The 26504-nt window shown below is 38.0% G+C and overlaps 1 protein-coding gene across 7 annotated transcripts in view; it reads left to right on the top strand.

The window, feature by feature from the left end:
• The window catches only part of TARBP1 (tRNA guanosine 2 -O-methyltransferase TARBP1), a 64622-nt gene that overhangs the window by 13393 nt on the left and 24725 nt on the right, over positions 1-26504 (top strand). For all 7 annotated transcript variants that reach the window (XR_014252942.1, XR_014252943.1, XR_014252944.1 and 4 more), the window contains 9 exons: positions 622-719; positions 3186-3321; positions 4269-4365; positions 5527-5616; positions 8781-8922; positions 13635-13734; positions 14655-14827; positions 22965-23074; positions 26279-26440. Coding sequence is in view for 4 of the 7 variants with exons in the window: in XM_082422955.1 (XP_082279081.1) it covers positions 622-719; positions 3186-3321; positions 4269-4365; positions 5527-5616; positions 8781-8922; positions 13635-13734; positions 14655-14827; positions 22965-23074; positions 26279-26440 (1108 nt within the window). In the remaining 3 variants the exon portion in view is untranslated. The remainder of the gene's footprint in view (positions 1-621; positions 720-3185; positions 3322-4268; positions 4366-5526; positions 5617-8780; positions 8923-13634; positions 13735-14654; positions 14828-22964; positions 23075-26278; positions 26441-26504) is intronic.

Raw genomic sequence — 26504 nt, forward strand, 5'->3', positions numbered from 1 at the left:
ACGACTGGAAAGCAGTAAAACCAACTTGGTGCTTTCTGAGAGTTGACAAACACATTTATTACGAAATGCCTTCAGTTCCCTAGCACCCTAATGTGTTCAATTAACAGATAATGTCCCTGGCCGAAGCATATAGCAAAAGAAAAAAATGTGACTTTAGTAGATGTTAACAATTAAATGCTCTTGCAAAAGTTACTTATTACTAACATATGTCTTTCTGTGAATGTTATTTCTTTTATTTAATACTTAAAGATTTAAAATCATTGGATTAGGTGTTGGGAACAATAAAATATAATTTTAAATTATCATTTTTAGACTTTTTTTAAAACGATACTATTTGGCAAGATTCATGTATGTGTGTCAGAGAAAGTATCGTAAAAAAGAAATCCATGCCTGCTAAGTATAGCACATCACTAACTCACGTCTGTTTTCCTAGAAGATCCCTGATGTTTTTATCAGAAGGGTCCTCAAGATTTTACTGAAAAATAAAATGCAGGTTTAGAAGAAGAAGATGGTTTTATTGTTTTATTGTTGAAAGACATTTGGGCCATATTCCATTTAGTTTCAGTATACTTATTTGTAAATAGATTTAAAATATTTGTTTTTTTTCCCCTTTGTCTGTAGGTCCCCAGGCCAGCTGATAGGAAGTGGTTCTCCATTGGGATTGAAATTACAGAAGTTCTTAGTCACTTACATTTCTCTTCTTCCAGAAGAAATAAAGAGTATGTGTCAGCAAAGAGTTTCATTTTATTAGCTTAAATTTTTAGTATGTTGGTTGTAAGCACCAACCTATGACTATTATAATCAGTATTATCAAAATAGTTCCTTTTTCCAGAATATGCAAATTTTGTCAGAATTATACACATGTCCATTGAAACTGAGTACACAATTTTACTTTTGTATATAACATGATACCAGTATTGGTATCCATAGCATGGAAGCAGTTTTGGAATGTGTGCTGCAGTTTGCCGTTCTTTCCAATTGTCTCTATTCAGTTTCAAAAATTAGCAAAAAAATAGGTCGAAGAAAGAAAGAACCTGGGCTTAGGAAAAAGTTATAAACAGAATATCTATTGTGGCAAAGTTGTCCCTTTATAGATATTGACTCAGAAGGATAAGAAAGAAAAAAATGCTTTTTGTAAGACCTTGTATCCTAGAAATATCCCACTTCTTCAGGTTGGAGATGTATTTTTCTTTCTGATGAGCTATGTTGGTAAGCAAAGCACAAAACCAGTGTTATTTTTGCTTGAGTAGCAGGGCCCACTCACTCTTCTTTCCGAGTCTTTTTTTCATTCTGGGCTTTGTGACTTAGAAAGTGACCCTGGCTATGAAATATATATACTTTTTCTTTTGTATTTAATCTGCAAATAGGGTGAACGATGACCAGTGGTACTGTGTATTCAAAAGTCAGGGGAGAAAGAGAAAAGATGGTCACCTGTATATCACAACTTTAGATTTATAGAAAACGGATTGTTTTGATTACTTTTTTAAAAAGTTAAACTGGAGAAGATAACTGTCAGAGCCATTCTTTAGTTTGCTAGAATTTGGAAGTTTACAGTCTGGGGATTAACTTGCCGACCACATTGGCACATCTCACGTCCACAGCTCAGTGTGAGTGACGTGACGGTGATCAGTGCCCCCTAGAGTTTGAGCGCCTAGAGTTTGTGGCCGTGTGACCCTTGTCAGGGTGGTGAGTGAATAAGCAATAGAGGCTTGGCTGTTGCCATCCTCCTTGTGTCATGAGAGAGCTATGAGGCAGAAGATGGAAACTTAATTAGTCCAACAGGAGGGAGGGCAGGTAGAATGTTTATTTACAGTTTTTACTTTGTAGTTTTTTCTGTCAACAATATCCTAAGCATATCTAGTTCTGGGCTAGGCACTTTGGGAGATACAAAATACATGTAATACCCTTTCAGGAGCATCCAGGGATTTCTTAAAAGTCATTCTAAGTGATGATCTCAGGAAACAGACATTTTTATTAACTACATGACTTGAAGATCCTTAAGATCCCACATATTAGCAGAGAAAGCGGGATAGAGCTCCATCCTTTTGTATCTCAAAATACTTAAATTAATTACAGCGATTAGGTCCAGGGTAGGTACGACGTAACCTGTGAGAAAGATCTAATATTACTGTTTGCAGATACCAGAGGCCAGCTACCATAGGTACTTCTTATCCTGTGTTTCTTTAATATCTCCAACAGATGAATGGTTTCCAACAGTAAAAAATTTATCTTTTACCTTAACTATTAAATATATAGCTACATGGTTATCAGAATTTCTACAATACACTAGAATACTTACCTTATTAAAAAGGAATGAAATTGAAATGACATTGATTTTTTTTTTGTTCCCAACAGCTTTATTGAGATATAATTCACACACCATAAAATTCACCCTTTTAAATTGTTCAGTTCAGTGGTTTTTAGTATATTCACAAAGTTATACAACTATCACCACTAATTCCAGAATATTTTCATCATCCCCAAAAGAAACTCCTTGCCCATAAGTAATCAAGTCTCATTTTCCTTTCCCCTGGCTCCTGTCAGCCACTAATTTACTTTCTGTCTCTCTAGATTTGCCTCTTCTAAACATTTCATATAAATGGAATCATATAATATGTGGCCTTTTATTTTATGTCTGGCTTCTTTTGCTTAGCATAATGTTTTTAAGATTCACCTATGTTGCAACATTTTTCAATATTCCATTCCTTTTTGTAGCTGAATAATATTCCACTGTGTAGATACTTCACATTCTGTTTATCCATTCATCAGTTGATAGATGTTTGGATTGTTTCCACTTTTAACTATTATGAATAACTCCTATGAATATTCACATACAGGTTTTTATATGAATGTAATCTTCCACTTCTCTTAATTATATACCTAGGAGTAGAATTATTAGGTCAAATAGTAACTCTGTGTTTAACTTTTAAAGGAGCCACCAAACTGTTTTCCACACTGGCTGCACCATTTTACATTTCCACCAAGAATGTCTGAGAGTGCATGTCTCCACATCCTTGTTAACACTTGTTATTGTCTGTCCTTTTGACTATAGCCATCCTAATGGGTGTGAAGTTGTATCTCATTATGGTTTTTGATTTGCATCTCCCTACATAAAGTCCAATGATGTTGAGCATCTTTTCATGTGCTTGTTGGCAACAAAGATGTCTTAAAACTTTTTCTTTCAGGTAGTTTCCTGTTAAAGTTTATTCAGAAGATGACAAGCCGACATTGGTGTGCCATTCCCATTTTGTTTCTATGTAAGGCTTTGGCAAATATCCCAAGATGTAAAGCCCTGGGTATAGAAGGGCTTCTTGCCCTGAGGTAATGTACTCTGAGTATATTCACATATATTTGTCGTACCTTTCCATTAGTAAATTCTGTTCTTCCTTCTGCTTTAATCCATAGTGGTTTTAGTTAATATTGGCATCAGGATTTTTTGCTCTTATTTTTATATAATAAAAAAGTAAAAAAAATTATTCATGTAGTTGAACTTATTTTGTTTTATGAATTACTAATTTAAATATATGCCATAATACATACTATTGGATTATGGTCACTTTAAAAATAAGGCCAGTAAGTTGTTTTTATTACATTGATATGTAGGAAACTAGAGATAAAATAACAAATATTAATATTGATTACAAAGTATTTCAAAAAAATGTAAAATTCTTACTTTGAAATTGTCTTTTTTTCTTTAATAAATTTATTTATTTATTTATTTTTGGCTGCGTTAGGTCTTAGGTCTTCATTGCTTAGGTCTTCATTGCTGCACACGGGCTTTCTCTAGTTGCGGCAAGCAGGGGCTACTCTTTTTTGCGGTGTGTGGGCTTCTCATTGCGGTGGCTTCTCTTGCTGCGGCGTGTGGATTCTAGGCACGCGAGCTTCAGTAGTTGTGGCACGCAGGCTCAGTAGTTGTGGCTCGCGGGCTCTAGAGCACAGGCTCAGCAGTTGTGGCGCACGGGCTTAGCTGCTCCGCGGCATGTGGGATATTCCCGGACCAGGGATTGAACCCGTGTCCCCTGCATTGGCAGGCGGATTCTTAACCACTGCGCCACCAGGGAAGTCCTTATCTTGTTGTTTTTAAAAGAAGATTTGTTTCATATTAAAATTGAGCTCCACTAGAGGCCTTAATTATTTAATAGCTTTGAAATTCTCCTGGCAGTGACTGCATTAGAAAGTATGGATATATTAAATCAAGTTGTCAGTTATTACAAACTATCAGAATTGTCCTGAGACCATGGAAGTGCATGTGTTTTCTCCAATGTCAGGGACGTTCTTCAGTGCACCATGATCACACATCAGATCCTGCTGCGAGGGGCAGCGCAGTGCTACCTCCTTCAGGCGGCCATGAATCTGGTAGACGTGGTGAGTTTATCTTTCTTCCTAATGTTAACTCCAGTTTCCTAGTCTTTCTTAGTGAGCCGGTGTTCATAAAAGAGTTAACACAGCAGGCCTGTGATGCTGTCGTTAGAAAGCCCTGCTTATAAGGTTGGCCTTTGGCTGGCATCTGGGAACTTGGATTTCAGGAGGGTTCCCACCATCCTACCTACTGTGCCTGCAGTACTCATAAAAACAGTGTGGTCTCTACTGAACACCTGCTTTCCTTCCCGGGGTCTGGAATCGTAGGTGCGATGCAGGGGGTGTCTGTGTGACCAGCTCCCAGTAAAAACCCTGGGTGCTGGGGCTCTAAGGAGCTCCCCTGGTAGGCATTTTACACGTCGGTGGGGTAGCTGGGTGACCATACCGCGAGAGGACTCTTGGAAGCTTTCACCTGGTTTCCTCTGTATTTTTTGTGCACGTCTTCCAGGAAATTGACATTCAAGGAAAACCTTTAGTCTGTGTTTTTCACAGAGCTCCAGTAACACTACTGCTGAGAACAGGGGTCAGCAAACTTTTTTGTGAAGGGCGGGATTAGTATATATTTTAGGCTTTTTGAGTCATACGGTCTCTGTCACACCTACTCAAGAGCAGCCATGGACCGTTTATAAACAAATGGGCAGGGCTGTGTTCCAGTAAAACTTTACTTACAAAAGAGGCTGTGAGTGGTTTTGCCGACCCCCGACTTAGAGCAAGGTATCTTAACTGAAGATGCGCAACCTTCAGGGAATGAAAAGACCCGGGTGGTTTTCTTAAGGCGGGGTCATTTTTGCAGCGTTGAAAAGTAATATTCACTTTTAAGTAATCAGTAGTTTCTTATAGGCTGTTTCTGATTTTGCTTTTAGATCTGTGACTGTTTTACCTCTAAGATAGCAACCTCGATTTTAAGGAAACTAGATTTATAAAGTGATCTTTCATTTTCTATAATGGTCGTATATAATTGCCTATAATTGCGCGTTTGTAATCAATGTCTTCCTATTAAAAGTAGAATAATGTTTTCTTTTTAAAAAGTAGCTTTCGATTTGCCTGACAGTATTCTACTGTAAGTAGTCTGCTAGACTGCTTTTGCAGTGACTTTGATTCAGTGATGTTTGATTCAAACATTTTTAAATGAGTAATTTTTTAAAACTGCCCTGCCCACCCCCCCAGGAGAAAGTGTCCCTCTCTGATGTCTCATCTCTTGTCATGTCAGTGAGACAAGAGGAGTCCTTCGGACGAGGAACTTCATTGTGGACAGAGGTGAGCCTGAAAATAATTTAATGATAAGGTCTTTGAAAACTTTGTGAAAAATTGTTATCTAATTGAATTCATTACTAGCCTTTTATGTAAAATATGATTGCTTTGCTATCTGTCACCAGAGGTTTTTAAAACTTGTTTATTTGCTTTGAGTGGATGTAACCAGTAACGCTGCTGAGGTTCCTGTGGAGAAACGGGGAGGGGCAGGAAGGATCTGGAATAGAGAAGGACCGGTTTGGGGGGGGCAGCGTTAGTGGGCAGATCCCGATTCCGGATGAGATGTACTGGGAGTAACGATGACGTTAGACTCAAAACCAGTGACACAACCCTCCTATTTGTCGTCTTCTGTCGGTTCTTGGCACTTTCATCTACTCAGGCTCCCCAGCCTGTCGTGTAGGTGATCCATAATTCTTCCCAACTTTTTGCATCTCATTCACCGTGAAACCATAAGTGTCTTGCCTTCTTCTCCAGCCGCCGCTCGTGGAGACCTTCCCCTGCGCTGACTGCTTTCTCACCGAGCCCTGTCTGCTCACCCCACGTGCAGGGCCGTGAGGTCCTGCTGTGGTCCGAGGGGCTGCCCTTCTCTGCGGGTTTCTCAGTCGTCCGTGTCCTCCTCCTTTTTGTTTTAAACTGTGGGACTCAATCCATACTGCTGGTAGCTCGTATCCAGAATCCTAATCTGTGTCCTCTCTAGGTTATATATTTTTTGAGGACAGGAACCTTTTTTTGTTTTAAATTTTGTATTTCTCCAGTGCCTAAGAGATCACTGAGGCTAGAGATGTGATTATTTCCTTTAGAAAGCAATTCCAGCTAGGTACGCCTGGAGAGAAACAAGAGAAGTCAGCTTGGATTATGTTAAAATAATTCAGGCGTGAAATAATGAGGGCATAGAGTAAGGTAATGGCAGATAATAAAATGGCAGGTAATTTTTTTGTTGAAAATATCCATGTGTAAGTGGACCTGCACAGTGTAAACCCATGTCGTTAAGGATCAACTGTATTTTTTTTTTAACATCTCTATTGGAGTATAATTGCTTTACAATGTTGTATAAGTTTCTGCTGTATAACAAAGTGAATCAGCTGTATGCATACGTATATCCCCATATACCCTCCTTCTTGTGTCTCCTTCCCACCCTCCCTATCCCACCTCTCTAGGTGGTCACAAAGCACCGAGCTGATCTCCCTGTGCTATGCGGCTGCTTCCCACTAGCTATCTATTTTACATTTGGTAGTGTATATATGTCCATGCCACTCTCTCACTTTGTCCCAGCTTACCCTTCCCCCGCCCCATGACCTCAAGTCCATTCTCTACATCTGTGTCTTTATTCCTGTCCTGCCCCTAGGTTCATCAGAACCATTTTTTTTAGATTCCATATATATGTGTTAGCATATGGTATTTGTTTTTCTCTTTCTGACTTACTTCACTCTCTATGACGGACGCTGGGTCCATCCACCTCACTATAAATAACTCAGTTTCCTTTTTTTATGGCTGAGTAATATTCCATTGTATATATGTGCCACATCTTCTTTATTCATTCGTCTGTCGATGGATACTTAGGTTACTTCCATGACCTGGCTATTGTAAATAGAGCTGCAATGAACATTGGGGTGCATGTGTCTTTTTGAATTATGGTTTTCTCAGGGTATATGCCCAGTAGTGGGATTGCTGGGTTGTATGGTAATTCTATTGTTAGTTTTTTAAGGAACCTCCATACTGTTCTCCATAGTGGCTATATCAGTTTACATTCCTACCAACAGTGCAGTGGGTTCCCTTTTCTCCAAACCCTCTCCAGCATTTGTTGTTTGTAGATTTTTTGATGATGGCCATTCTGACTGGTGTGAGGTGATACCTCATCGTAGTTTTGATTTGCATTGCCCTAATGATTAGTGATGTTGAGCATCTTTTCATGTGTTTTTTGGCAATCTGTATATCTTCTTTGGAGAAATGTCTATTTATGTCTTCTGCCCATTTTTGGATTGGGTTGTTTGTTTTTTTGATATTGAGCTGCATGAGCTGCTTGTATATTAATCCTTTGTCAGTTGCTTTGATTGCAAATATTTTCTCCCATTCTGAGGGTTGTCTTTTCATCTTGTTTATGGTTTCCTTTGCTGTGCAAAAGCTTTTAAGTTTCATTTGGTCCCATTTGTTTATTTTTGTTTTTATTTCCATTTCTCTAGGAGGTGGGTCAAAAAGGATCTTGCTGTGATGTATGTCACAGAGTGTTCTGCCTATGTTTTCCTCTAAGATCTTTAAAGTGTCTGGCCTTACATTTGTGTGTGTGTGTATGTTTTTTAAACCTAACTCTTTTTGTTTGTTTGTTTGTTTTTGGTTGTGTTGGATCTTCGTTGCTGCGCGTGGGCTTTCTCTAGTTGCGTCAAGAGGGAGCTACTCTTTGTTGTGGTGAACGGGCTTCTCATTGTGGTGGCTTCTCTTGTTGCGGATCACGGGCTCTAGGTGCCCGGGCTTCAGTGGTTGTGGCTTGCGGGCTCTAGAGCACAGGATCAATAGTTGTGGCACACAGGCTTAGTTGCTCTGCAGCATGTGGGATCTTCCCAGACGAGGGATCGAACCTGTGACCCCTGCATTGGCAGGCGGATTCTTAACCACTGCACCACCAGGGAAGTCCTGGCCTTACATTTGGATCAACTGTATTTTAAAATGCACGTATCATAGAAAATAAACTTGCAAGGAGGGTAGGAACTTCCATTATAACTTAGATCTCAAATTCTACGTTCTCTCATAAATAAATCCTTGTTTTAGTATATGAAGCTGGAATAAATTTTAATTTAAGACTGTAATTTGTTTTGCATAATGAGTTATTTTTCGTAGAGATGTTTGTTAGAACACCTTATCAAAATGTGCATTTTATATTAGGTCCTTTAAAAATTCTTGCCTGTTAATGAAGTTTATAAGTTCTTTGAAGAGGTTAGAAAACACACACACACACACGCATACACACGTATGTGTATATACACACATACATGCGAACACTTTTCTGTCTGAGCTATCTGTGGAACTCAATCATGACAATAAATGTTCTGTTACTTTGTTGTGTTCAGTCATTTAAATTCAGTTTATTGTGGAGGAAAGAAAATTGGCTTAGGGGAGTTAGAAACCCTCTGTTCAGTTAAGCTTTTAAAATAAGTAATAACTGTTTTCTTTTCTAGCTCTGTGATTGGCTGCGTGTTAATGAAAGCTGTTTCAGGCGACCCTCAACTTGTAGCTCCATTGGACTTCACGAGACATCCTCTTTAAATGCTTATGTAAAGAACCTAGTCCAAGAGTATATTAAGTCACCTGCCTGGGAAGGTAAGTCTGAAATCATTTTTATGGACTGATATATCCAAAACATTTTCAAAGAGCTTTTTAGTAGTTTTTCAGATGGAGATTCAGGCTTAACCAAATATATGCCGATTTATGGATGTCAGACTTGTATTTCAGCCAAATAATGTGAATAAACAGAATGTAAAAATACTGTTTCCTAACTTGTACTTTATCTGTTCTAGAACTTGAGATTTTAAACTATTTTAAACGTTTTAAGAAGTTGCCTGGGTAGGACTCGGACACAAATACATTTATTATTCTACAATTACTGAATCTTTGTTGGCTTGATCTGTGGATGTGTTTTTGGAGCCTCGGTAGTGGAAATATTTGTAGATAAATCTGTTCATCTTTTGTTTGTTTTCAAAGCATTACATTTAGTGTGAACTGATTATGAAAAGTAATTTTAGAGAAAAATTATGTTTGTTAGTTTCTTCTTTTTACCAGATACTTAGCAAAGATCAGTTTTGCATCTTCTTTAGGGAAATGTGTTAAGACTGCGTGAGAGAAGAACCGTTAGCAGATTCATTAATTAGGTTTCATTTTACGTTTCTATGCTTCCTCATCATTAAAGTCATTAGTGATAATTGGGGTAAATTGCATCTTTGAATTTAACGTGTCTTAAATTTCCTAGTTTTGTCTCAGACCAAGTCAATTTCATCTCCCGATTTCTCTAATCTGATCATGGAATAGGTCTTAAATGATTAGATAATTATCCTTCCAAAATACATGAGTTTATCTGTTTGTTCTTCTTAGAACATTTCTCTTTTATGTTTTATTCTCTGCGTTGTCTAGTAAATTTTCTGTACTGTTACTTGCGAGATTCTTTTCTTAGACCTATAAAAGTAAATAAGTTTTAGTCCCTACTAGAGTAAACACAGATTCAGCTCCCTGAAGTATCTATAGAACTTGTCTTATAATTCAGTGCATAACAGCATCAGGTATGATTAAATAATTCAAAATTGGATAAAATAAGATTTTTAGAGTTTCTTCCTTAACATTTCTAGGACTTAAAACATACTGTTTATATAATATGCTATTTTAAGTTTTTAAAAAATTGATCTCAAGTGCAAAGGAGATGTGTGTGTGTGTGTAATATTTTTGACTCTTAATGCCCTTGGCTAAGTGCCTTTATAAAATTTTAGTTTAGTTATCAATTACTGGGCGGTTTTCAGAACAAGGTAATAAATTCCAAAGCAAACATTATTTAACTTGAGTTTTTGAGCATAAAATACATATAACATTCAAATTTGTTTTTATATAAAGACTCATCAGCTCAAACGTTTTTAATCAGATCCTACACCTAAAGTAGCTTTTTTCTTTGGGTTTGACATGGTCAGTACAGATAGATTTTACACTAATTATTCAGCAACCATATATCAAGTGTTTTCTAAGTGCCAGACACTGGAGTTACAGAAATAAAAGATATGTCCCCCACCCTCAGAGAGAGCATGGTCTAGCAAGGGAGTTGATAAGTAAGCAGATAATCTTAGCACAATGCCTTGAAAGCCATAGGCACTGGGATGGGGAACCCGGGTGAGTAATACTGATCCAGAACAGGTAGACCTGTGGGGGTCAGGAGAGGTCACCAGATGAGGTGACAGCTAACGAGTGGATAGAAATTTAGGTGGAAAGGGAGAAGGCGTATTCTGCAAGGCTTGGATGAACTTGCATCCAGGGAACTGAAAGTAGGTAGGCGTCCATCTGTTTCTGTCTGTCTATAGCATGGAGCCCAGGTAGGAATAGTTAAGAGATAAGGATGGATATATGTTAGGTAGATATATATGTACCATACCATATATGTGATATATAGCAAAACAAAGCAACAACAACTAAAACCACACAAAACCAGCATCATCAACAAGCAAAAATGTTGGAGAGCTTTCAGAGAAGGCTCTCTGAAATAGAGAAAGTGAGATACAGTTTGGAAGCAGCAATAAAAGCTTGTCAAAACTTGGACATGTTAAGATCAACCAAAAAGTGAAATATATATGAAGAAATTTATACTTAAATTAGAAAGTCCATCAGAAAGGATATTTTGAGTAAAGATTTTGTAGTAAAATGATGTGCCTACTTAAAATGTAACCAAGCTGAAGATATGTAATAATCCCAAAGTAGTATGCTGCAGCTGTGTAACAGATTTTAGAAACAGCTTTATTGAGGTGTGATTGGCATACATTAAATTGCACATATTTAAACTGTGCAGTGTAATGGGTTTGACCTCTGTGTATGCTCACGAAACCATCAGGATAACAAGATAATGAACACGTCGTCCATCACCCCCCGAAGTGTTTTCACACCTCTTTGTCTCCCACTTCTGCCTGTCCCTCTCCATCCCCAGACCAACCCTGGTATGCTTTCTGACACTATAGATTACTTTGCATTTTCTAGAATTACACTCAGTTTTTAGAATTCGTGGTAGCAAGATTTGAGTGATAATTTAGGGGTAAATTAAGGTGATTGAAGATAGCCAGTGACCTTTTGTTTCTTTAAGACCATTGCTGCTTACTTTCACTTTTCTAGCCTCAGAGAGAGAAAGGGGGGAGCGTGTATAAAGGATTCTCTGCCAGTGGTTCTCCGAGAAGGATTTCCAGACAGGCAACATCACCATCACCTGGAAACATTTTAGAAATGCGAATTCTCGAACTCTATCCCACACCTGCTGAATCAGAAACTCTGAGTGTAGGGCTCACCCTCTGGGTTTTAACAAGCCCTCTGGGGGACTTCTAATACATGCTGAGGTTTGCGACCCACTGTTCTGTAGCCTGGATTTCCCTAGTGTGGTGGTAGAGGACTTGGCAGAAATCTCTGCAGGAGTGTCCTCCACGGGGCGGGTCAGGCACTCTAATGTTATCAGCCTGGTCCTGTGGCTCTCCTTGAAATCAGAAATCATTAAAAATCCACTAAACTTCTGATTTATAACCTTCCCTTTCAGTATCTGAGGTGAAAAATTGTTTAGGACTTCAAAAAGTGGCATTGTGATTGGAAACATTTCATTCTCAAATAGCACCCCTACCTGACCCCTGCCTCCTACAAGGTCAAAAGGTATCTGATTATATGATTGCTAGAAATTATAGGCAACTGAATACTGAATTGGCACTTGATTTCATTTTAGTCTTCATTAATGAGTTTTTATATGTAAATGTGGGATATAAAGCAAATGTGAGTAAAAATGTTTCAGAGAACAAGTTTCAATAATTCACTTTTATAAACACCTATCAACTTAACCTATTTTGGAGAGCACCAACTTTTAGATTTTCTAAAAACTACAGATTTCTTACTGATAACTAAATGATATTTATAACATTTTAAAGAATAAAGTTTATCCTTTTGTTGCATTTTTAAACTAAGTTACCCTCCATACAAGTATGTTTTTAGTATTGTCTGTCTTCTGTACTATTCTAACAAATTTGTATCAAAATATATTAAATTACTCCCCAAATATATTAGAATATTTTAAAATATGTTTTAAGTATCTGAACCGCTGGGCTGGAAAACTAGATCCCTTAACTAAATTTTTCTTGGGAGTTGAGATGAAGAGTATAATCTTACAATAGAATGAAAATGAAATGTTCTATCTATGATTTATTTTACTTTAACTGGCTTTCAGTGATAGGAAAATAATTTTATCAGTTAACCAAGTTCTGTCTTCCAAAAGTTGTTCTAGGAACTCTGCATGTATTATTTAATTTTTATAATAAACCCAAGGAAAGTCATAGGTTTATTTAGTTTGATTTCGTAGAAGATGACCTAAGCTTTCTGAGAGAACATTCGGCTGTCCCGGACTCCCACAGCTAACAAACAGTAGGACTGGGGTTTGAACACAGGTCTAAGAAGCAAAGCCTTTGTGTCTGTATCCATTCCATCCCCTTTCTGGTTCCATTTTAGGGAACTCTCACCTCAACTGAGATGGCAGAATTGCCTCTTAACCAGTCACCTTGCATCTACTCTTGCTTCCTCTAAAATCTCTTTTCCACATTGTACCTAGAGAAATCTTTTTAAAATACAAACTTTGATCTTACACGTCTCCTCCACTTCTTTATGCACATTCACTTTGACCTTTAGTGTCTTCCTCTTGCCTTTGGGATGAAGACAGAAACCCGTTACATGCCTACAAAGTCCCTGGTCTCTCCCGCCTGATCCTGTAACCTCATCTTTGGTGCTCCCCCCTATTGTGTACCCCAGCCCTTTCCTGGAATATGGTGTGCTCTCCCCTGCTGGAGGCCCTTGACATGTACTTCCTTCCGCCTGGAAAGGTCATGTCTCCCTTCACCTACCTCATTCTTTCCCAGCTTTTATACCCAGCTCAACTGTCATTGCTTCAGAGTGACTTTGTCTTCCCAGTATACACTCTACTTGCACCATTTAGAGCATTCACTACAGTTATCATTTTACATTTCTCTGCATATTCTTTGATGAATGCTCTGTTCTCCTGCACGGTAAATATCGTGAGGACAGAAACCATTGTGTCTGCAGCACTGAAGCCAGTGCATGGCATGTAGTCGGCATGCAGAGATGTCTTTGTGTTCACAGTTAAGTATGTAACAATGAGCTATGCTGTGGGGTGTTCTACTATATTTCTTCTCAGCTGTATTTCTCTAATACGGATAAAACATAATCATTTAGCTGTGTTATTTTTGAAACATCATCTTGGAAGGATTTTGTTAATGCTTTGCAAACCTTAACTATTGTTATTTAAGGAGGAGAAAACTGCTGTATGCCTGATTGGCTTGAAGCCAAGCTTGTTGCTATGATGGTCTTGCTGGCCATAGATGTGGAAGGAATGAAGAGTCAATATAGGTAAGTGTTTCTAAACTTGAAAACTTTCTTTAAAAAAGGCTAATCAGATTTATGGTACATATTCAGACTTTTAAATGATTGGTATGGAATTGATCACAGTGTATTAAAGGAAAGAACTAGAACATTGGCAGTATACTTTAAAAATGTTTAAAATTAACAATAACTTCATAGGATTAGAGGTTTAAACTAGAGAAGGTTAAAAAAAACAACTATATACACGAATCACAGGTTTTGTATAAGAATATTAGAAGAATGGGTTGTAAGGTCCTAGCATAAGATCAGGTAAAGACGTTTACTGGATTTTACCCTTTTGTAAAATGTGTTATTTTTTTAAAAGGTAATAAAGATAAAACAATCTCATTTATATTTTGAGAAACGTGAGCAGATTGTCACCAGATTATAATTGTTGCAAAAGGCAGCTTCATTAGGTAGTGTATTTATTTGCATGATAATACAATTAATTTGATTAACATCAAATCTCTTTTCTAGACAGAGTTTTAGTACTAAAGTTAGTGATAACAGTTTTTCACAAATCTTTAGTTCTTTATATATTTTTTTGTTAACATGTCTCATTTCCTTGACTGGCATATATTTGTCTTGGTTTTTGGTTTTTTGAAATATGGAAGTGGGGTCTCAGCATTTTAATTTGCCAGTAAATTGGATATAGGATTTCATTCATACTGTGCCCAGAGTTGAGAACATGTGTTGCTCCCTGTGCTTTCTTCTCCAGTGAATCGCTGAACTCACTGAAAAAGCACAAACAGAAAAGTCCATCCTAATAGGTTCTAGGTGTTTGGATCATTCCTAAGAGTAGCTCTGTCCAATGGAATCATTAGCTAACCAGTTCCACGACTGTAGATGGAAAACAATTTCTTTATGCTTTTGAAATGCTTGATTTGGGCATGTCTTTTAATGTCTAGTGAAAAGCGGAGGACACAGAATGTATTAAGGATATTCTTAGATCCTCTCCTGGATGCCCTTGTGAAGTTTGGTACAAATGCCTACATGCCCTTGCTGAAAACTGACAGATGCCTGCAGTTGCTGTTGAAGTTACTGCACACTTGCTTGTTGAAAGGTTCCAGTACCCAAGATGGTGAGGATCATTAGTTTCTGTTGGTGTTTTGCTGGATATATCGTTGGTACTCAGAGTGAGAGGAAATTCCTGACCTTTTAACTTCATGCATTCAACAAATATTTACTGAGTATCTCCTGGTGGTGCTGGGGATGCAGAGGCAAAGTAGCAAACTGCCCTCACCGAGCTGACATTTTAATGTTTACATTTGTTGCTCACTGTTGATTTTAGAATGTGATTTCATTTGCTTTTGCTTTTTTTTTTTTTTCCAATGGGCTCTCACTGATTTCCAGACTATTGAAAATGATCACTATTTCATACATGTTTTAAGCCAAGATCCATTTCTAATTGCCACTGTGCTGCTGGATGTTGCAGAAAGTAAACTAAAGCATGAGACTAGCAATAATTTTATAATTATTTGTTTTTAAATATGTTCACCCCTCAGCACCTCTAAGTAGAAAATACTTCATCCAGGAAGTACAGTGGTGGTAGATGGAAGCATTGAGCACTTTCTTCATTCCTTAAACTAAGATTTATGTAAAACAGTAGTTGAAAACCCATGGACATCAGATATGAGAATATCGATGGGTAAGCCTTGATTCCCAATCTTTCTGACCGGTTTCATTTGGAATTTTAGAAATTTTCTATTTAGAAAAGAGTATTCTAGAGAAGCATTGGTATTAGGTTAAACCTGAGGATAATACGGAAGTTTAGATTTTAATATAGGCTTGTGAAATATTAAAGCTTGTTTCCAAGTTCTGGTATTTTTGGTAATGGTAGCAGAACCGAATGCTGTACACATAACAGTAACTTTTTATAAGACTTCTAACTCCTTTAAGGGCATAAATTTGGGTTCATTTGACATGTCTTGACTGTTGAAAGCACTAGACTCAGTGCCTTCAAGTGCAGGACTGGGTTACGGGTACCTTTTGGAAAATTGTTGTGATAGTTGATACACACAAGAACGTGTGATGGTTATATGTAATTATGATGCAAAATAATTAAATAAACACCCATGAACGCACCACCATGGCATTTGTTGCTAAGAATGAATTGACCTATGACTCCCCAATCCCTGCCTTTTGCCTCCTTATTTTGACTTTTATCTGTATTACTTCCATGCACTTAAAAAATGGTTTTACCACATAAATCGATACTCCTCAGCAACATGTTGTCTCATTTTCCTGCTTTTGAGCTTTATAGAAATATTACTTTACTGTAAGAAGTCTTCTGTAACTTTTTCACTTAGCAGGTTTCTAAGAATCATCCATGCATGTCCTTTCTTACACTTCCGCATTTTCCCCGTTGTGTTACCTTCCATTGTGTGATGACCACAGTTATGTGTTCTTCTATTGCTGGACACTGGATTGCATTTCGTCTACTACTATTATGTACAGTGCTGCCTTGAACGCTTGTCTACGTGTCTCTTCTAGGCCTGTGTCTCTCCAGGGCACATGCGTGCCCCTGGGGCCAAAGTGACTGGTTCTTAGAGTATGTGCATATTCAGCTTTTAAGATAATGCAAAATTGTTTTTCTAAGTAGTTGTGTACACATTTTATGTTCTTATCTGCAGAATGTAAGTTCCCATTGCTCCTCATGCATCTCTCATTATACTACAAGTAAGAGCCAAAGAAATCAGTGTGTAATTTTGATAGTAGTTGACTTCCAGATAACTGGTAAACCATAATAAGCTTAATTAACTTTATGTTTTTTTAATTGAAGTATAGTTGTTCACACTGTTGTGTTAATTTCTGCTGTACAGTAAAGTGATTCAGTTATACATATATTTACGTTTTGTTAATATTCTTTTCCATTATGGTTTATCATAGGATATTGAATATAGTTCTCTGTGCTATACAGTAGACCTTGTTGTTTATCCATTCTATCTATAATAGCTTACATCTGCTAATTTAGATCTATTTAACTACCTTTAAATAGATCTAAATCCTGAAAGGATTTCTTTGATGGGGGAAGAGGAAAATAGTTTTTCCATTTTATAAATGAGTAAATAATCTAGGATTAACTAATAGTACAAGGGTCAATGAACACATAATGGTAAAGTCAGAAATAACTAGGTACAGTCAGCCATCTGTATTCATGAATTCAACCAACCATGGACTGAAAATATTCAGGGGAAAGATTCCAGAAAGTTCCAAAAAGCAAAGCTTGAATTTGCCGTGCTCCAGCAACTATTTATATTTACAGCTATTTATATAGTATATACAAGGATACTTGGCTAAGCCTGGGTCTGCTGCGGAAGGGAAGACGTGTAAAATTAAAACATACTCCTGAGAAATGCAAACACATTTTCACCTATTTTTGAGCAATAATGGCTTACGTGGGAAAACCCATTTTACTTAAAACTCCCCCAAAGATGTCCTAAAATGTTCAAAATAAACTAAAGCCTAATTCATAACTTTGGTTAAATGGTCTTTGCTGCTTCTGTCAGCTTAAAGCTCTAAATAAATGATGCTCCAGTGGTTATTTTTTTTAATTCAGAATAACTGTACAACGTTTATTTTAATATTTGAGGAAATGTACTTACAGTTACACTGTAACTCTCCCTTTGTTGCATTGGATTATATGGGTCGAAGTAACTGGCCTAATCACACTTCTTCTGTCCTAACTACTTGCTGAAGGTGTCACAATAGCCACATATAATATATTGGGTTGGCCAAAAATTTCGTTCGGTGTTTGCCATACCATCTTATGGAAAAACCCAAACGAACTTTTGGCCAACCCAGTATATGTGGACATATCCACATATAATATCCACGTGTAATCCTTGTCGCTGTCACTTTTTTCCTGAGTTGCTTTTGTTCTCTGGCCTTGATCTTTTGTGTCTCTTTGAACTTTTCTTCCTCAGGTAGCTTTTATTTTTTAAAAATCGTGGTAAAATATACATAGCAAAATTTACACTTTAACCAATTTTTTTTTCTTTAACATCTTTACTGGAGTATAATTGCTTTACGGTGTTGTGTTAGTTTCTGCTGTATAACAAAGTGAATCAGCTGTATGCATACGTATATCCCCATATCCCCTCCTTCTTGCTTCTTCCTCTGACCCTCCTTATCCCACCCCCTAGGTGGTAGCAAAGCACTGAGCTGATCTCCCTGTGCTGTGCAGCTGCTTCCTACTAACTATCTGTTTTACATTTGGTAGTGTATATATGTCAGTGTTACTCTCTCACTTTGTCACAGCTTACCCTTCCCCTGCTCCCTGTGTCAAGTCCATTCTCTACGTCTCCATCTTTATTCCTGTCCTGCCCCTAGGTTCATCAGAACCTTTTTTTTTTTTTTTAGATTCCATCTATATGTGTTAGCATACAGTCTTTGTTTTTCTCTTTCTGACTTACTTCACTGTCTGTGACAGACTCTAGGTCCATCCACCTCACTACAAATAACTCAATTTCATTTCTTTTTATGGCTAATATTCCATTGTATATATGTGTCACATCTTCTTTACCCATTCATCTGTCGATGGACACTTAGGTTGCTTCCATGTCCTGGCTATTGTAAATAGTGCTGCAGTGAACATTGTGGTACATGACTTTTTGAACTATGGTTTTCTCAGGGTATATGCCCAGTAGTGGGATTGCTGGGTCATATGGTAGTTCTATTTTTAATTTTTAAGGCACCTGCATACTGTTCTCCATAGTGGCTGTATCAATTTACATTCCCACCAACAGTGCAGAGGGCTCCCTTTTCTCCTCACCCTCTCCAGCATTTATTGTTTGTAGATTTTTTGATGATGGCCATTCTGACTGGTGTGAGGTGATACCTCATTGTAGTTTTGATTTGCATTTCTCTAATGATTAGTGATGTTGAGCATCTTTTCAAGTGTTGGCAATCTATATCTTCTTTGGAGAAATGTATTTAGGTCTTCTGCTCATTTTTGGATTGGGTTTTTTTTTTTTTTTTGATATTGAGCTGCATGAGTTGCTTGTATATTTTGGAGATTAATCCTTTGTCAGTTGCTTCATTTGCAAATATTTTCTCCCATTCTGAGGGTCGTCTTTTCGTCTTGTTTATGGTTTCCTTTGCTGTGCAAAAGCTTTTAAGTTTCCTTAGGTCCCATTTGTTTATTTTTGTTTTTATTTCCATTTCTCTAGGAGGTGGGTCAAAAAGGATCTTGCTGTGATGTATGTCATAGAGCGTTCTGCCTATGTTTTCCTCTAAGAGTTTTATAGTGTCTGGGCTTACATTTAGGTCTTTAATCCATTTTGAGTTTATTTTTGTGTTGGTGTTAGGAAGTGTTCTAATTTCATTCTTTTACATGTAGCTGTCCCGTTTTCCCAGCACCACTTATTGAAGAGGCTGTCTTTTCTCCATTGTATACTCTTGCCTCCTTTATCAAAGATAAGGTGACCATATGTGCATGGGTTTATCTCTAGGCTTTCTATCCTGTTCCATTGATCTATATTTCTGTTTTTGTGCCGGTACCATACTGTCTTGATTACCGTAGCTTTGTAGTATAGTCTGAAGTCTGGGAACCTGATTCCTCCAGCTCCCGTTTTTCTTTCTCAAGATTGCTTTGGCTATTCAGGGTCTTTTGTGTTTCCAAACAAATTGTGCAATTTTTTTGTTCAAGTTCTGTGAAAAATGCCATTGGTATTTTGATAGGGATTGCACTGAATCTGTAGATTGCTTTGGATGGTACAGTCATTTTCACAATGTTGATTCTTCCAATCCAAGAACATGGTATATCTCTCCATCTGTTTGTATCATCTTTAATTTTTTTCATCAGTGTCTTATAGTTTTCTGCATACAGGTCTTTTGTCTCCTTAGATAGGTTTATTCCTAGGTATTTTATTCTTTTTGTTGCAGTGGTAAATGGGAGTGTCTGTACTAGACACGATTAAATTACACACTTTTAATGGGTGAATTGTAAGATACGTGATTTATAGCTCAATAATTTATTGACCATATTTATGTGGATCTATTTCTGGATTCTTTTGATCTGTATTTTTATCCCTTTGCCAGTACTGTACTGTTTTGGTTACTGTAGATTTACAGTAAGTCTTTAAATGGGTATTGTGATTCTTTCAAATTTATTCTTCTTTGTCAAAAATATTTCTAGCTATTCTAGCTCCTTTGCCTTTCAATATAAACTTTATAATCAGCTTGTTTGCATTTACCAAAAAAAAAAAAAATCCTGCTGGAATTGATTGGAATTGCATTAAATCTACAGATCAGTTTTTTTAGAATTGCTTTCTTTATTATATTGAGACTTTTAATTCATGAATATGGTACGTCTCTTGATTTATTTAGGCTGTCTTTTATTTCTTTCATCAGAGTTTTTTAGCTTTCAGCATATAGATCTTATGCAGGTTTTGTTAGATTTATATCTTTTGGAGGAAGATTATTGTAAATGATATATTTAATAATTTTTTGGTTTTCAATTGTGCATTGCTAGTATACAGAAATGTGATTGATTTTTGTGTGTTGACCTTGTATCCTGTAACCTTGCTGAAGCACTTATTAGTGGTAGCAGTTTTTTTAATAGGTCCTTGGGATTTTTTGGTAGACAGTGATGTCATTTGTGAATGAGGACAGTTCTCTTTCCAGAGTTGTCCATAGTGTTCCCTTATCCTTTAAATGCCTGCAGGATCTGGGGTCTGAAGTAATTCCTTTTTAACTCCTGATAGTGGTAGTGGTATTGCTCTCTCTCTGTCTCTAAGACTGGCTAGTGGTTTATCAATTCTATTGACCTTTTCAAAGAACCAACTTTTGGTTTCATTGAATTTTCTCTGTTGATTTTTCTCTTTTCAATTTCATTGATTTCTGGGTTTTTATGTTTACGTCTTTGTGCTTGCTTTTGGTTTATTTTGCCTTTTTATTGACATTTAGGTGGAAGCTTAGATGATTGACTTTAGATCTCTCTTCTTTTTTAAAATGACATCTAATGCTATGAATTTTCTTAAGTTTTGTTGTTAACTGCATCCCACAAATTTTGGTATGTTGTATTTTCAGTTAAGAATATATTCTGGTTTTTTTTTTTGAGACTTTCTCTTTTACCCGTGAATTATTTGGAAATGTATTTAGAGATTTTCCTGTTGTCTTTCTGTTATTGCTTTTTAATTTAATTCTGTTCTAGTCAAAAGGGCATACTTTATACAATGTCAACTTTTAAAAAATTGTTAAGGTTTATTTAATGATCTAGGTATGGTTTATTTTGGTGACTATTCCACGTACACTTGAAAAGAGTATGTGTTCTGCTGTTGTTGGGGGGAGTGTTCTATAAATGTCAATTGTATTCAAGAGCTTCATGGTGTTTTTCAGTTTTGTATTCTTGCTGATTTTAGGACTGTTGAACCCAACTATAATTATGGACTTATCTCTTACTCTAGGGATTATGATGCACATACCTTTTACAGTCAGCTTAGAATTAATATTTTACCACTTAAAATTAACATAGAAATGTTACTACCTTATAGGTCCCTTAACCTCCTCTCCCCCATTTATTACAGATATCTTACATTTACTCTTGTTGAAAATCCTACTGGACAATGTTATGTTTTTTGCTGTCAACCATCAGACACATTTTAAAGACTCAAGAGAATGGTCTGTTGTATTTACTAAGATACTTACAGTTTCTTTTGCTCTTTCATCCCTGACGTTCCATGTTCTCCTGTGGCATTGTATACCGTTTGTTCGAAAAATGTCTTTTAATATTTCTTTTGTAGCAAGTTTCTTGGCAATGAATTCTCATAGTTTCCCTTCATCTGAGAATGTCTTTATTTTGCCTTCTGAATAATATTTTTGTTGGATATAAAATTCTGGTTTGATAGGTCTTTTCTTTCAGCAATTTAAAAGTGTTCCATTTGCTTCTGGCCTCCATGGTTTCTCAATAGAACTCTGTAGTCACTCACATTGTTTTTCCCCCAGGTAGTAAATTGTTTCTCTGTGCTTTCAAGATTGTTTCTTTGTTTTCGGTTGTCAGCAGTTTGGCTATACTGTGTCAGATTGCATATTTTATTGATTTGTTTTCAAGTTCACTGATTCTTTTCTCTTGCATCTCCTTTCTATTAATCCCATCCAGTGAGTTTTTAAATTTTCAGTTATTGTACTTTCAGTGATAAAATCTCTGTTTGGTTTTTGTGTATATCTTCTATTTCTTTCCTGAGACTTTCTGGTTTTCCATTTGTTTCAAGAGTATGTGTTGATTGATTGTTGAAGCATTTTTTAATAGCTGCTTTAAAGTCTTGGTCAGGTTATTCTAATATCACCATCATCTTGGTGTTTTCATTTGTAGATTCTTTTCCCATGTGAGATAGGGAATAGCTCACGCTTCATATACCCAGTTATTTTCGATTGTATCCTAGATATTTTGAATATTGTGTTGTGAGACCCTGGATCTTGGTCAGATCCTGTGGACAATGTTGATATTTTTATGTAGCAGACAGTCAGCCTGGCTTGGTTTAGGCCTCAATTCCTGATGTTCCAGCTTTTGTGGGTGCTGGTTCCACTGTCAGTTTTGTTTTCATGTCCTTTGCAGTGCTATCTTGACCTGTGCCCCATGTGTTCCATCTGGTGGTCAGGCTGGGACCTGTGCAGTTGTCTGTTAGTTCCGTTCTGAAAGTCTTTGACGTGCCGAATAGTATCACATCCAGGCCTAGCAGCTCAGGGGTGAGCCCAGCACTTCATAAGCCACTTGCTGGGGCCATTTTCCTGAGCGCCTCCCTCTCTGGAATCTCCTAAGTACTCACCGTCCGGTTCTCTGAGATTCTCCTTTTTCATTCCCTGACCAGAAGGTGGGCTCCCAGTCTGCTGCCCACTTTCTTGACCGCTTCTCCATCTGGGTCCAGTCTGTAGGAGGACAGGAGCAAACTCACTGCTGTTCAGGGTTACTTCTTTCTGAATCCATCTGCTGCTTTTTGCCTTTCAGAGTCTTCAAATGGCTGTTTCGAATATTCCGTCCAGGTTTTGTAGCTGAATTCAGTGAGAGAGGGCAGTGTGTCTTTGTTGCATCGTATCCAGAACTAAAACGCCTAAGTGATTTTTAAGATTAATTGTAGATATCCCCATGGTATTAATGACTATTATATCGTTAGAATTCATTTTTGGTAAGTGATTCATGTATACGCTTAACATGGGTGAGCTTTTACTAGACTGTCGGATGTACTTTGTACCAAATAAACTTTTTTCTATCATTTTAGTTGCGCCTACAGATGAGGTGTGTACTCTTCTTCAGAACTTTGTCATGTCTACCACAGAGAGCATTTCGGAATTTATTCTCAGAAGACTTACTATGAAGGAACTAAGTAGTGTAAGTATGTACTGGAGTAACTTTTCAGTCTTTTCATCAATATTTTGAGTGATTACTGACTGGCAGACACTGTATTAAGTTGAAAATTAACGTGATAGTTTCTCAAAAAGCGGCCTTTGGGAGCAGAAAAAAATATAAGCTTTGGAGTCTCCTAGTTCCAGTTCAGTCTGTATAACTGACCTTGGGAAAGTTGTAGCTTTTCTGAGCCTCAGTTTCCTCATCTGCAAAGTGGAGATAATACATCTGCTTATTAGGGCTTAGAGAATGTGACATGGTAAAACACATTTGAAGTACTTAGCATATTGAATGCATATTTGGTCCCAGTATCCGGAGATTCTGACTTGGCAGATTTGGGTATCAGGTATCAATACACACATATTTTTTAAGCTCTGTACGTGATCCTGAAATGCAATTAGAGCTGGGAACAATTGATCTGAGGTAAAGAAGGTGCTCTGTGAATGTAGCTGTCTTCTCTGTCTCTACTGTCCACACACTTTGTTCTTTCTAGGACATCTGAAAGAAACAAAGTTTTCTCCCTTTCTTCAAGAATATTTTGAAAATATCAATTTTATAGAAATGCCTATTATTAATTTTGGGGGTGTTTGAAATCTCTAGGGACAAATGTTGAAGCAATAACAATCATTAGATTGTCAATAGAGTGAGAAAACATACTTATTTTAACAACTTTTATTAGAATATCCAATTAAGGACATTTGTTTGATAGCTGATAAGCAAATGTGAAAATATAAAAAGACAAGTTTTATACCGAAAGACTTGAGTTATTGTGATAAGAAGGCAAAGAAAAAATCCTCTGGAGGGGGGAGTGTTTCTCTTTTGCATTTCTCATAAACAATTGTTAATAGTAGTTTTGCTACACCTACATTTCCAAGAAGGCATTTAATTAAGACGTAACTTTTCTTGTTTTGTTCCAATATCGCTTTATTGTTATCAGTATTACTTTCCCGCTTTATTGTGGAAGTTTTCAGACATACACAAAAGAAGTATAGTGAAGCCCTATGTACCCGTTATATAACATAAATGTTTTCGTTTGGAATTTGAAGCTAAAATTTGCTTTAAAAAGGGAAAGGTTAATGTGATTTTACCTTCAGATGGAAAGATTTTTAAAAGTAAACTCATTATATAATAGTTTAAAATTATTTTGAAAAATCCACTCTTTAATACATTAGGTATTAGAATTCCCAATTAAGCACATTTGTTTGGTAGATTATTAGAGTTTAATAAAAATCTCTTCCCCCATTTTCCTTCCCCTCAGCAGCGTGATGGTCAGTATTTAACAACTGGCTCTTGGGGGAAAAGCCCTGATTTGTATTTTTTATCAGTTTCCGTGGTTGATTTCAAGCTACCCGCACGGGGCCGTGAATCAGGGAGAGCTGAACCGTCCCCCTCACTTCACAGAGGAAACAGCAGCCTCGGCCAGTGTCACCCCCGCTTCAGACTGCCCTGTGTCTGCCTCACCTACCCCTGAATCCATCCTCCCCGCCTTCCCTCCCTTACAGGAGAGGAAGGCGGTCTGGATCTCATCCTCTCCCATTTGCTCAGCGACTTTACCCTGTTGATCAGCCTCTCTCTTTCTTGTATTTCGCACCTCTCCTTTCCTCCTGGATTCTCTCCGTGAGCGTTGAAACAGCTTTAAGGGTCCCTCATCTAACAAGAACCCGCTCAATTCCGCGTTCCTTCTGGTACCCTGTTTCCTTCCCTTTGTGAGCTGGTCTGTAAACAAACCCCTCAGCTCCTCTGAGTAGAAGTGGCTCCTTTGTCCTGCACCTGGCGATGCTTTTCAGACCGTGTTTTTCTTGACCCCCCTCCGCCCCAGTGGACACTGTTGACGCCTCCGCCTTGAAACGCTGGCGTTTATGACATCATCTTCCTGTTGTTTCCCATCCCTCCGGCCGTTACTCCCATGAATGTCCATTGTCTGCTGCGTAGCCTTGGAAGTCAGAGTTTTTCAGGTTGGCCCGGGCCCCTCCTTTTCTCGTTCTCTCCTGTCTAGGGGACCTCGTCGGCATCCCCAGCGTTAGTTATGCCAGGGCCCCTCACACTCGTTTCTGCCTCGGACTGACCTCCTGAGGTGAGCGCCCATGCCGCCAGTTGCCGTTGGACGGCCCCGGCTGAGCTTCCCCCGCATACGCTATTTAAACCTGAGCTCCGTATCGTTCCTGCAGGAGGCTATCCGCCTTCCCCCGCCCCAGGTTCCCTTCTCGGTGCATGTACATGATCCAGCCGGTTTCTTCAAGCCTAAAACTTGGGAATCCTGGCAGCTTTATCCCTCACTCTCACCCCCTGTGTTCAGTCTTGGCACCGAGCCCTGGCATTGTTCCCTTCTCTCTGCATTGTATCCTAGCGCTCGGCAAAGCGCCTGGCATCTAAGCGTTGCTCAGTACAAACTGATAAACTGAATGAATTCTCTGCTTCCTGTGTGCCACGGAACCCTGAGGGTAGAGTGATTGGCACAGCGATAATAAGCAGGGCTACCACTCAGGGCCAGTCCCTTCAGAATGCTTTCTCTCACTTGATTCTTTCAACAAAAACCCTGTGATGGAGAGATACTACCCTCCCCATTTTACAGGTAAGGAATCTGAGGCCCAAAGAGGTTAGGTCACTTGCAGTAGGTCACAGAGCTGGTGATGATAGAGCTGGACCGAACCCAGTCTGCCTGTGTCTATGAGTCGAGAAGCCCTGCCTTTAATTCTGTCCCCTTCCCTGCCCCCCATCCCGCTTACTAGCTCTGATATGCTGGGTAAGTTGTTTAACCTCTCTGAACTTAGTCTCAGGAAAGTGGAACAGTGGCCATTCCTTGTGAGAATGGAGTATTACAACTGCCTGAAGCAAAGGAAGTGGCAGTGGCAGTTGCTACACTTGTTATTGTGATTATTTACGATGTGTTAGCCTGGGATGCAAGAATTGGTAGGACATAGTTTCTGCCTTCCAGGGTCTCATAATCAAGGTGGGGAGCCAGCTGAGGTAAGTCGTGCTGAATGCAGAGTCACCGTCTAAGCACAGAGGAGGACGTGCTTAGCTCTGCCTGGGGAGTTGATGGAAGGCTTCTTGGAAGAGATGACTTCTCCTCTCATCAATGTCGTCTCTCAGTACTTTTAGATAAACTAATTTATTTCCTGCCTGAACTCTCATAGCTTTGTGAAAACCATGAACCTTGCTTGTTAAGTGTTTTATTGTTTCTCTTAGGTTTCAGATCTGGATCGTTGCCATTTGTACTTGATGGTATTAACTGAACTTATAAATCTCCACTTGAAGGTTGGGTGGAAAAGAGGCAACCCTATTTGGAGAGTTATTTCTCCTTTGAAAAACGCATCCATTCGGCATCTTCAAGAGATGGACCGTGGACAGGTAATCCTCTTTGCTTCAAGGCTTGTAATTATGTTGAGTAAGGCATACACAGAATACATATTTG

The sequence above is a fragment of the Balaenoptera physalus genome (assembly GCF_965194825.1).
Source record: "Balaenoptera physalus genome assembly, chromosome: 14".
NCBI lineage: Eukaryota > Metazoa > Chordata > Mammalia > Artiodactyla > Balaenopteridae > Balaenoptera > Balaenoptera physalus.